This window comes from Canis lupus, chromosome 29 (genome assembly GCF_048164855.1).
Source record: "Canis lupus baileyi chromosome 29, mCanLup2.hap1, whole genome shotgun sequence".
Classification (NCBI taxonomy): domain Eukaryota; kingdom Metazoa; phylum Chordata; class Mammalia; order Carnivora; family Canidae; genus Canis; species Canis lupus.
In genome coordinates this window covers 5,604,788-5,617,560 of record NC_132866.1, presented here as the reverse complement: position 1 = coordinate 5,617,560, position 12,773 = coordinate 5,604,788, and the positions used below count along the sequence as shown (strand labels likewise).

General features: G+C 39.5%; 1 protein-coding gene across 19 annotated transcripts in view; it reads right to left on the bottom strand.

Annotated features, from left to right (window-relative positions):
• C29H10orf90 (chromosome 29 C10orf90 homolog) overlaps positions 1-12,773 on the bottom strand; it is a 214,542-nt gene that overhangs the window by 96,929 nt on the left and 104,840 nt on the right. For 9 of the 19 annotated variants that reach the window (XR_012020423.1, XR_012020419.1, XR_012020418.1 and 6 more), the window contains exon 3: positions 11,400-11,537. The exons of the other annotated variants lie outside the window; for them this stretch is intronic. Coding sequence is in view for 6 of the 9 variants with exons in the window: in XM_072804902.1 (XP_072661003.1) it covers positions 11,400-11,537 (138 nt within the window). In the remaining 3 variants the exon portion in view is untranslated. The remainder of the gene's footprint in view (positions 1-11,399; positions 11,538-12,773) is intronic. 19 annotated transcript variants of the gene reach the window in all.

Genomic DNA, 12,773 nt, shown 5'->3' with positions numbered 1-12,773 from the left:
GGCAATGCTAGAGAAGAATTGATTTTTTCCTAACGGAGAGGTGTGAATAAATCGCATGAAGCACGGCCCAGGAGAGCTACTCTGAAACCCATTCTTTCCCAGATGGTGGAATGCCCCTGCCTTGCCCTATTGATCCCACTGCATGCACAGCCAGAAGAGTGGAGGACCTTTGATTATCTGGTGATTTCAGTATCTCTCCCTCCTTCCTGATCAGCACTGGCAGGATGATGGATTTTGAAGACAATTTCTAGGCTAGATCTCCCATATCTGGAGAGGGCAAAATGACTTCTAAACGCTACAGTCATTTCTAGAAGAGATAAATGTCAACCCATTATTTAAAAGACGTGGTGCCTGTTATCCTGTGTCTGGAAGTGACTCATAGCCTAGCTGAGGTGGGACATAATACACCTCCACCTCTACCCTCCTGTCACATCACGGAGGCTGTGACTACACAGCTGCCTTCATCCACTTAATCACACCCTGCCCTCCTCTGATCTCTCCCATCCAGAGCCAGGGCCCCACTCTCCAGGGACCATGGGAGCTGAGATGACATTAAGCAGAGTACAAATCTCCCATAAACCACCATTTGGGTACAAAATGCACAAGCTATGGTTAGTTTTCCAATACCCTAACTCCTCTTGGTTACAGTGTCTCTATGATCTTAATTAATTCCTGTGCCTTACCTTGTATTATATAAAGGAAGGCATCATGACCTGTATACCTGGCCAAACGAGTGACATCAATGTTTCCCTCTTTTTGGTCACTGATAAAGAACCCTTTAAAAGTATTCACTTACTCTTATCAATATGCTATGACTGTTTCATGCTGAATTCTCTCCATTGCCTATGATCCCAAGGTGGCTAAGGAACCTAGAGGCAGAAATTTCTCACAATATTTAAATAGCACTCTATTTCTCTCTCTTTTCTCCCTCTGGCAAATACATTTACTGGAATTCCTGAAACCAAGGAGGCCAGAGGGAAGTAACACAATATCTCTCAAATGCTTAAACAACAACAACAACAACAGAACTTTCAACCTAGAATCCTATACCTCAGGAAAGTATCATTCAGAAATGAAGAGGACGTCAAATAGGAAAAAGAAAAAACAAAGAAAATCTGTGGCCAGCAGGCTTACCCTAAGAGAATGGTAAAGGTAGTTCTCTCTAAATAGAAAGGAAAAGATAAAGGAAAGAAACTGGAACACCAGGAAGGAAGAAAGAACACAGTGAGCAAAAGTATGGATAAATACAATATATACAAACTCTTGAGTTTTGTGAGGTATGTTTAACAGTTGAGGCAAAAATCACATGATGTGGTTTTAAATGTACGTAGAGGAACGATTTTAAACCATTGTATTATAAATGCAGGAGGATAAAAGGATATACAGGGAGGTAAAGTTTCTGTATGTCGCTTGAACTGGCAAAATGATGACAGGGGACTGTGATTTTATATAGATAGCTACTTAATATAGCTCTTCCTGCATTCCTTTGATTGATGTTTGTGTGATATATCTCTTTCCATCCTTTTACTTTCAAGCTGCCTAGATGGCTGTATTTAAAGTGAGTTTCATGTGGATAGCAAATGGCTGGGTCATGTTTTGGAATCGAATGCACTAACTTTCATCTTTTAATCTGTGCATTTGCATTATATACACACATGAGATGTATATATACGTAAGTACATAAATACATGACGTCATATACATCATGCATACATATCATATATATAGAAATATATCTCATGTATGCTTATATAAATAGCATGTATACATGATGAGGTACACACATGATAGTACATACATGGTATGTATTTATATTATGTGTATATATATAATGTATATATGTATGTAATGTGATGAGTTTTATATCCAATACCTCATCCCTAGAGTAACCATTAAAAAAAGCTATACAGGAACATACTGGGAAACGTTATAGTTAAATGATAATGAAGTTGTAAGAAATGTCCAATAACCCATAGGAAGGAAGGACAAGAAAATAGAGAACAGAGAAATGAATAAAACAGAAAAAGCAGAATACAAAAGAAAAGGGTTGACTTAAGCCCTAACTTATCTATAGTTGCATTAAATGCAGGTGGTCTCAATACACAAAATAAAAGACAATCGTTTGTGGAGTGGCTTATATGACCTGATCATTTGCTATCCACAAAAAACTCACTTTAAATATTGCAATATAGGCAGGTCGGAAGTAAAAGAATGGAAACATTAATCCAAGGAAAGCAGGAGTAGCTGTAATAATATCAGACAAAGTAGACCTTAGAGCAAAGAAAATTACCAGAGTAAGAGAGGAACAATGCATAATGATAAAAAAATCAATCTACCAAGGCGACATGGGAATCATAACTGTGCATGTCTCACACAACAGAGCTGCGAACATGTGAAGCAAAAGCTGATAGAACTGAGAGGATTAGCAGACAAATCTGAAATTATCCTTAGAGAATTTTAACACCCCTCTCTCAACTGTTGATAGAAGAAATGGTCACAAAACCAGCAAACAGATAGAAGAACTGACGGACACCACCGCCAACCAACAAGATCTAATCAACATTTTTAAAACACTGAAGAAGGGCACCTGGGTAGCTCAGTGGTTGTGTGTCTGCCTTTGGTTCAGGTCATGATCCCTGGGTCCTGGGATTGAGACCTGCATTGGACTCCCCATGGGGAGCCTGCTTCTCCCTCTGCCTGTGTCTCTGCCTCTCTCTGTCTCTCACAAATAAATAAATAAAGTATTAAAAAAATTAAACTACTGCACCCAACTACAGCAGAATACATATTATTTCCAAGTAGCCGTAGAACATATACCAGAATACACCATTTCCTGAGCCATAAAACAAACATCAACAAACTTGAAAGAGTTGAAATCCTACAGAGTATGTTTTCTGACTACAGTGGAATCAGACTAGAAATCAATAACAGGAATATAACAGGAAAATCTCCAAACACTTGGAAACTAAGCAACATACTTCTAAATAATCAATGAGTCAAAGAGGACATCTCAAAGGAAATAAAAAAGTGAGCTGAATGAAAATAAAAATACAGCACATCAACATTTGTGAGACACAGCTACAGCAGTGCATTTATAGCACTAAGTGCAAACAATAGAAAAGAGGGGCAGTTTCAAATTAACAACCTAAGCTCCCACCTCAAACAGCTAGGAAAAGAAGAGCAAAGTAATCCCAAAGGTGGCAGAAGGATGGAATGATAAAGGTAAAACAGAAATCAATGAAATCAAAAACAGAAAAACAATAGAGAAAGTCAATAGAACAGTGCTGGTATAAATAAAACTGACAAATAAAAAAAGAGAAGAAATCGATTACTAATAACAGGAATGAAATAGAAAGATATCACTACAGAACTTACAGACATTTGAAAAATAATAAGGGGAAAGGAGAAAAAATAAGTGGGAAATATCAGAAAGGGAGACAGTACATGAAGACTCCTAACTCTGGGAAGCGAACTAGGGGTGGTGGAACGGGTGGTGGGCGGGGGGTGGGTGTGACTGGGTGGCGGGCACTGAGGTGGGCACTTGACGGGATGAGCACTGGGTGTTATTCTGTATGTTGGCAAATTGAACACCAATAAAAAATAAATTTATTTTAAAAAATAATAGTAATAAGTAAATACTAAGAATAACTCTACACATAAATCTGACAATTGAGATTAAATGGACCAATTCCCTGAAAACGCAAACTACCACAACTCACCCAATATGAAATACATAATTTGACTAGCCTGATAGCAATCAAGAAAATTGAATTTATAATTAAAAGCTCTGTTCCCTCCAAAGATCCAGGCCTGATGGCTTCACTTAAGAATTCTACGAAACTTTAAAAAAATTAACATCAATTCTACACAATTCTGTCCAGAAAGAGGAATAATTCTCAGTTTATCTTATAAAGCTAGTATTGCCCTACTACAAAACCAGACTGGAAAGAAAGAAAGAAAATGGTCTTTATTTATATATGACATGTTTGTCTACATAGAATATCCCCCAAATGTCTACAAAAAAGTTCTTAAAACTTGTAAGTTCAATAAGGCTGCCAGAGACAACATAAACATATAAAAATAAATTACATTTATATATAGTAACAATGAATGCATGGGTATCAAAAGCTCAGTCATAATACCATGCACTATAAAAATAAATAAAAAATAAAGTACTAGGTGTGAATCTAACAGAACATGCGTAGGACATGTGTGTTGAAAATGACACAACATTAACAAAAGGAATCAAAGAAGATATAAGTAGAGAGACATCCCATGTTCATGGATTGAAAGAGTCAACATAGTAAAGAAATCAGTTCTCCCTAAATGGATTTGTAGGTTTAACATGATTTCTATCAAAATCCCAGCAAGATTTTTTTATCAATATAGACAATTTATATGGAAATATAAAGGACTTAGAGTAGCTAAAACAATTTTTTTAAAGGAGAATAAACTGGGAGAAACCAATCTACCCAATTTTAAGATTCACTATATACCTTCGGTAATCAAGACCATGTGGCACTGGCAGATTGTTGGACACCTATATCAATGGAACAGAATGATGAACTCAGAAAGGCACCCACACAAATATGTCCAACTGATTTTGATGAAGGTACAAAAGCAATTCAGTGGAGGAAAGATATCTTTTTTCATTTAAATTCAATAAATTAACATATAATGTATTACTGGTTTCAAAGATAGAGGTCAGGGATTTATCAGTCTTATATAACACCTAGTGCTCATTACATCACAGCCCTCCTTAATGCCCATCACCAGTGACCCAGTCCCTGTCCCCCCACTCCCCTCCCCTCCAGCAACCCTCTGTTTGTTTCCTATGATTTTTAAGAGTCTCTTATGGTTTGTCTCCCATCTGATTTTGTCTTATTTTATTTTTTCCACTCTTCTCTTATGTCCCTCTGTTTTGTTTCTTAAATTCCACATATGAGCGAGATCATATAATGGTCTTTCCCTGATTGACTTATTTCACTTAGCATAATATCCTCTAGTTCCATTCATGTCATTGCAAATGACAAGATTTCATTTTTTGGAGGCTGAGTAGTATTCCTATGTGTGTGTGTGTGTGTGTGTGTGTGATGTATACACATATATACATCACATCTTCTTTATCCATTCACCTCTCAATGGACAGCTGGTCTCTGTCCATTGTTTGGCTAATGTGGACATTGCTGCTATAAACATTGGGGTGCAGGTGTTCCTTTGGTTCACTGCATTTGTATCTTTGGGGCAAATCCCAAGTAATGCAATTTCTGGGTTACAGGGTAGCTCTATTTTCAACTTTCTGAGGAACCTCCACAGTTTTCCAGAGTGGCTGTACCAGCGTTCATTCCCACCAACAGCGTACAAGGGTTCCCCTTTCTCCACATCCTCGTCAACATCTGTCATTTCCTGACTTGTTAATTTTAGCCATTCTCACTGGTGTGAGGTGGTTTCTCATTGTGGTTTGATTTGTATTTTCCTGATGCTGGGTGATGTTGAACACTTCTTCGTGTGTCTGTTGGTCATTTGTATGTCTTCTTTGGAGAAATGTCTGTTCATGTCTTCTGTCCATTTCTTGATTGGATTACTTGTTCTTTGGGTGTTGAGTTTGACAAATTCTTTATAGATTTTGGATTTTTCCTTTACCCGTATGCCATTCACAAATATCTTCTCCCATTCTGGTGGTTGTCTTTTGGCTTTGTCGACTGTTTCCTTTGCTGTCCAAAAGCTTTTTATCTTGATGAAGTCCCAATAGTTCATTTTTGCCTTTGTTTCCCTTGCCTTTGGAGATGTGTCTAGCAAAGTGTTGCTGCAGCCGAGGTCACAGAGGTTGCAGCCTGTGTTCTCCTCTAGGATTTACATTTCTCCTCACATTTAGTTCCTTCATCCATTTTGAATTTATTTTTCTATATGGTGTAAGAAAATGGCTCAGTTTTGGGATGCATGGGTGGCTCAGCAATTGAGCACCTGCCTTCAGCTCAGGGCATGATCCTGGAGTCCCAGGATCGAGTCCCACATCGGGCTCCCTGCATGAAGCCTGCTTCTCTCTCTGCCTATGACTCTGCCTCTCTCTCCCTGTGTCTTTCATGAATAAATAAATAAAATCTTAAAAAAAAGAAAGAACAGAAAATGGTCCAGTTTCATTCTTGTGCATGTGGCTGTCCAGTTTTCCCAACACCATTTGTTGAAGAGACTGTTTTTTTCCCACTGGATATTCTTTCTTGCTTTGTTGAAGATGAGTTGACCACAGAGTTGAGGATCCATGTCTGAGTTCTCTATTCTGTTCCATTGATCTATGTGTCCTTTTTTGTGTGAGTACCATACTGTCTTGATCACAGCTTTGTAATAGAGCTTGAAGTCCAGAATTGTGATGCCACTAGTTTTGATTTTCTTTCTCAACATTCCTCTGGCTATTCAGGGTCTTTTCTGGTTCCATACAAATCTTGGTATAGTTTGTTTTAGCTCTGTAAAAAATGTTGATGGTATTTTGATAGGAACTGCCTTGAATGTGTAGATTGCTTTGGGTAGCATAGACATTTTTACAATATTTCTTCTTCCAGTCCATGAGCATGGAACATTTTTCCATTTCTTTGTGTCTTCCTCAATTTCTTTCATGAGTGTTCTATAGTTTTCTGAGTAAGGAAAGGTATCTTTTGAAACAAATGGTGCTGAAGCAATTGGACACTTAAAGGTTGAAACATTATCCTTGAACTAAATCTCACAGCTTATACAAAAAATTACCTCAAAATAGGCTATGAAATAAATGGAAAATATAGAACTATAAATACTTTAGGAAAAACAAAGTACTAGAGTATCTGTGGGATCTGGGACTAGGCAAAGAGTTCTCAGACTTGAACTAAGAGAATGAACCCCTAAAGGAAAACTGAAAAACTGGACCTCCTCAAAATCAAGATATTTTGCATGGTGAATACCTTGTTTAGAGGATGAAAAGGGATATATTTGCAAATATTTGAGAAAATATCTGTGAACCACATATCCAACAAATGGCTAGAATACATTAAAAAAAAAAAAACCTGTCAAAACTCAGTAGTAAGAAAAACAAACCATCCAATTAGATAAAGGTCAAAAGGCAGAAAAAAAGATGCTCCACATCATTATCTGTTAAGGAAATGCAAATTAAAACCACAATGAGACATCACTATATATCTATCAGAATGGCTAAAATAAAAAATAGTGACAACACCAAATGCTGGCAAGGAAGCAGAAATACTGCATCACTCATATGTTGCTGGCAAGAATGAGAAATGGTACAGTCACTCTGGAAAACAGTTTGGCAGTCTTTTGAAAAGCTAAACATGCAACTACCATACAACATACTATTACACTCCTGGGCACTCATCCCAGAAAAATGAAGACTTGTGTGCACACACAAAAAACTGTACGTGAATGTTTCCAACAGCTTTATTTATAATAGCCAAAAACTGGGAAAAATCCTTGTGTTCTTCAGTGAGCAACTAGTTAAGCAAACCATGGTACATCTATATCATGGGATATTATTCAGCATTAAAAACGAATGAACTATTTATACATGGAACAGCCTGAATGAGTCTCTGAAGAATTAATTATGCTGAGTGCAAAAGCCAATCCCAAAGGCTGCATGCTGTTTGATTTCATTTATATAACATTCTTGGCATGACAAGATGTTAGAAATGAAGAACAGGTAAATGCTTGTCAGGGATTAAGGAGAGGGAGGAGCAAGAGGGAAGTGGGTGGAGCTATAAAAAAAGTCAACAGGAGGGGTCCTTATGGGGTGGAAATGTTCTGTTTTGACTTGTATCGTGTCAGTATACTAGTTGTGATATTGCGCTATAGTTTTGTTTTATTTTTTTTACTTTATTTTTTTAAGGAGGCCTGAACTCATAACCCTGAGATGGAGACCCTCAGATCATGAGCTGAGCAGAGATTAAGGGTCCAAGGCTTAACCAGCTGAGCTACCCAGGCACCCCCGGCATTATAGTTTTTTTAAGATGTTACCATTAGGGGAAAATAGGGTAAAAGGTACATGGCATATCTGTATTACTTCTTAAAACTGCATGTGAACCTTCAATTATTTCCAAATGAAAAACTTTGATTAAAAACATCTCCAATGTCACTGCCTTTCTCTAAATTAGAATTCATCTGGTCCTCCTCTGTTTTCTCCCTCTTGGAGAAGAGGGCGGGAGGGGAGGGCAGAGCCAGCCTTGCAGCCAGGTGGTCCTGGATTTAAGTCTTTGATCTTCATATGCCAGCTGCAAAACCTTGAGTGTGTCATTCATCCCCTCCAAGCCTCAATTCTGTAAAAGAGGGATAATTAAATCTACTTTGAAGGGTTGCCCTGAAGTTAAAGAGAACATTTGCAACATGCAAATGGGGTGCCTAGTGCATAATAAATGCTTAATAACTAGTAAATGCTTCTACTGCCACCAGCACCTCTATGTGGGTTTATTCCATTTTGCTTGGTGCAATAGATGATGGTATAAGGGTTCCTCCAAAAGTAGGTTGTAAACTACTTGTGCTGGGTCCTATTCATTCATTTTAACCTCAGGACATATCATAGTCTGTCACTGGTAAATACCTTATAAATGCATGCTGGACTGAATTCATGGAATAAAGTATTAGAAGGGGGACCTGGGCAAAAAATATGTGGCAGAAAAATTGAAGATCAATAAAAGAATGGAAACCTTTTGTTAAAGGTTTATGCAACCTTTAAATGCAACCTGTTGTATCTCAGCAGATCCAGGGGAGCGTAAGATGCCGGCAGCAGGCACAATTTGTCCAAATCCATGTCTTAGGCCACAGGCTGCATTTGAAATGATTTGATATAATATCCACAGGAAAAAGGCCTAGGAGAAGAGAAACCAGTGATTTACAGGATTAAGTCCAACACCGATTTCCTTATTGATAAGGAGAGACTTGTACTCTTGCTGAAGGCAGTTTTGAAAAGGTCTTCAGAATGACGATGAGGACAGCTGTGTGTCACTTGGTCGGTGGTAGAAGCACAAACAGTAATGCCTACAATTGAATTCACCCACTAGAACCAATTAGGACCGACTGCCTTTCCAAGGTACATCAAGTGGTCCTTGCGTTTTTCAATCTTTGGAGATGAAGTGGAAATTACTAGAAAATAGGTAAGGAATTGGGGAGACTGCCTATGGTTACGGTCTGGAAGTACTGGGTTCTCAAACGCCTGTGGGAGTGGAGAAGCTTGGCAGAGGAGGGAAGGAATTTGCTGGAGTTCAACTGATCTTTAAATGAAAAAGCTCCCAGTATGTCAGCCTGAAACAACTTTATCATAATATCCTTATCTGAAATGTAAGCTCCCTGGGAATAAGGGTCCCCGTCTCTTTTGTTCACTGCCAGTGCCTGGAACCACAAAGCATACTCAAAAACATATTTGTTGAATGATGGGTTCACTTTATTACTCCCAAGTGCCCCAGGTACTGATGGTAAATCTTTGAAGTCTGCCTTTGTCTTTGTTAAGGCCAGTCCCGGGACAGAAGCCTCCATTGTGACATCTCTACGTTAATCCAGATCCTTCCTCCACAAAACCCAAAGACACACGATTGGAGTGGAACTGGGCATGCTCCATCAGGGAAGTCTTCTGGGCAAATAGGGGAAGACTGGACAAGTGGTCCTCTATCTGTGTCTCTGTGGAAGGGTGAAATATCCAGATTCTTCTTCAGGATGCACCAGTGTTCACTTCTCCAATACTGAGAAATCACCAGGTCTACTTTGACCTGAGTCTGGACTGAGCCCTGCCAAGAGACACTGGCTGTAAAGGACACTCACCAGAGATGTGATGCAATCCACTCACCCTGCAGTCTGATTATGTAGCGTTCCCTGTCCACTTTGTCAGACCATTTACCGAGCATGAAAAAAAAAATGCAGGAGCAGCATGTGTCTGCAAAGGCAGAGAGTGAAGTTCTAAGCCTTAGGTTCTTGCTGTATGGCCAGAATGAGTTATCTAATCTCTCTGAGTTTCCAGTTTTTCATATGTGTGGTAGGAATAAAATCAGTAGATGTATTTGGGAGTTATTATAAGAATTAAGTTACAGAGAACAACTGAAACAGTATATCACCGCAATGTAGTAGGAAAAAAATATTTCCAATAAATGTCCCTGGCCAATGGGGCACTGAGCAACTCAGTCAGTTAAGTGTCTGCCTTCAGCTCAGGTCATGATCTCAAGGTCCTGGGATTGAGCTCTGCATTGAGCTCCCTGCTCAGCAGGAGTCTGCTTCTCCCTCTCCCTCTACCTGCTGCTACTCTCCCCACTTGTGCTCTCTTCCTCTCTCTGTCAAATAAATAAATAAAATCTTTAAAAAAAATGACTCTAGCCAAATGGACACCTGTTGGGGGGGGGGGGGACAAGTAAATCTTTACTCCTGCCTCACACAATGAACACAAATCAATTCCAGATAAATTATAACCCTAAAAAAGAAAGGTCAAACTATAATGCTTCTAGAAGAAAGCAGAAGAGAATACCTTCATGACTTTGGGGCAGGCAAAATTTTCTTTAAAAAGGTACAAAAAAAATTAAAAGGTACCCCAAAATAGTAAAAAAATAAAAAAAAAGATGGATATACTAGACTTCAGAAAAATCAAGAACGTCTTCATCAAAAGACACCATTAAGAGAATGACAAATCAAGCCACAGATGGAGAAAAGATATCTATAGATCCATATTTTTGTCCTGGATATATAAAGAGCTCCAACAAATCAATAAGAAAAAGATAGAAAACACAATGTTTAAAATTGGGCAAAGAACTTGAAGAAGTACTTCAAAGCAGAGGATGTCAAGTGTCCAGAAAGCATATGAACAGGTACCTATTCAGCATCATTAGTCACCAGAATAATTAAATTATGAAAACATTGCTGAGAAGCTAAAATTTAAATATTTGACAGTACCAAGTGCGAAAAAGGATGCCGAGTGACCACAATCCACATATATTACTAATATAATAGTAATACACTTACAGACACTTTGGAAAACCGGTGGATGTTATCTACAAAGCTAAACAAACGAATAAAATCCAATGCTGACCCTGTGATGCAGCCGTTCCACTTCTAGGTGTCTATCAAAAAGAAATGGACAAAAATGTCCACCAGAAGCACAAACGAGAATGTTTATGGCAGGTTCGTCTGTCCAAACACTGGAAACAACCCAAATGTCTACCAACAATAGAACAGATGAATAAATGTGGTCTGTTCATACAATAGAACACCGTGTAGCTGTTAAAAAAGAGCGATAGTAAGACAGAGAAACGCTCTCGGCCACAGATGAATCTCAGGCATAGCGTCAAGCAGAGAAGCCAGATTCCAATGGAGAGGATGCCTGACTCCATTTCCGTCGAGTTCAACGGGCAAAAGTAATCTGTTGCAGCAGAAGTCAGAATAGTGGTTACCTTGGCCAGGTGGGTTATGGAGGTGGTAGGTCTGGATGCGGAGGGGACGGGAAGGTGCCCTCTGACTTACTGGACATGTTCTATCTTGATGCGAGTGGTAGTTAGAGGAGCAGACATGCGTGTAAAAAACGCACCAAGCTAAAAAATAAAAATAAAAAAAAGAAAAAATTCAAAAAACTAAAAAATTTTTAAAAATTTTTTTAAAAATTAAAAAAACGCACCAAGCTGCACACCTAACATCTGCATGTGACCTCCCCTTAAACACGATCATACCAATCCATGAGGTACGGTGCGAGATCCGCAGTAATCACTCAAAAAATTCACTGACATGAAATTACTGTTAAATTGACCATCCCATAATGAGGGATTCCTTCCCGAGCTGGTTCCTGGCTGCCAGTTCTCTTCAGAAACACTGCAGGGGCAATTCGGTCCCTTATTCGCTTTAACCTCGCAGTCTTTGAACTACTTTCTTTATCCCTTTTGTCTCACAAAACGTGCATGAAAGCCAAAGACACCTTTATTTCAGACGACTACTCCTGCTGATTGCACCTAGCTCGGAGACTCCGCAAGATGTGCGGCACAATCAGGCAGCCAGGAGGGCGGGGAAGGCAGCAAGCGGAGGACGCTGATTATCGGGCGTCTGATAACCTGGGAAGGCCAGCAGCTCTGGGCTCACAGTGCTCGCCCTGCCAGGGGCCTTACCATGCTGGGAAATCTCCCGCTCAATATCCCTTTCACTGGGGAGGACAGTCTGATTGTGGCCCGCACAAAAGAAGCCACCTCTCCTGGGACTGTCCTCTGTACATTTATCAGAGCACTCCGCCTCAGGACCAGAAATTAGAGAAGGAAGTTTTGGGGGGTGGGGGACACAGCCGGTCCCACCTGGCTCATCAGCCTTTCATTTCCCGCTAATTCACACCCCAGACTTTGCATTAACCTTGAATGCATAACAGGATAAATGGACCGAGCTTTGGGGGAGAGGAGGTGGAGGGTGGTAAATAAAACATAAAATACAGCCGGATCCAAGCTCCAGCTTCGCGGAAACGGAACTGGAGGAGATTGACACCTTGGCTTATTGACACCTTAGCTTATTGAAAAAGCTGTTGAAAATAAGCTAATCGGACCCTGCAAATTCACACTTGGGTCAACGTAAGCGAAATCCGCGCCACACCGAGGGGCCGGGGGAGGCAGGCCGACGGGCATCTCTACTCGGGCCATCAGCTCACTTCAGAAGCCGCTCCCTCTTGGCAATAGAGAGAAATGATTACATTTCACAAAGATATCACTCTGTCTATGCCTGAGTCAATTTCACATTTTAACCTGCCATAAAACTTCTGTGAAATTATACAATTTTGGTGAATGCCTGTAAATTTG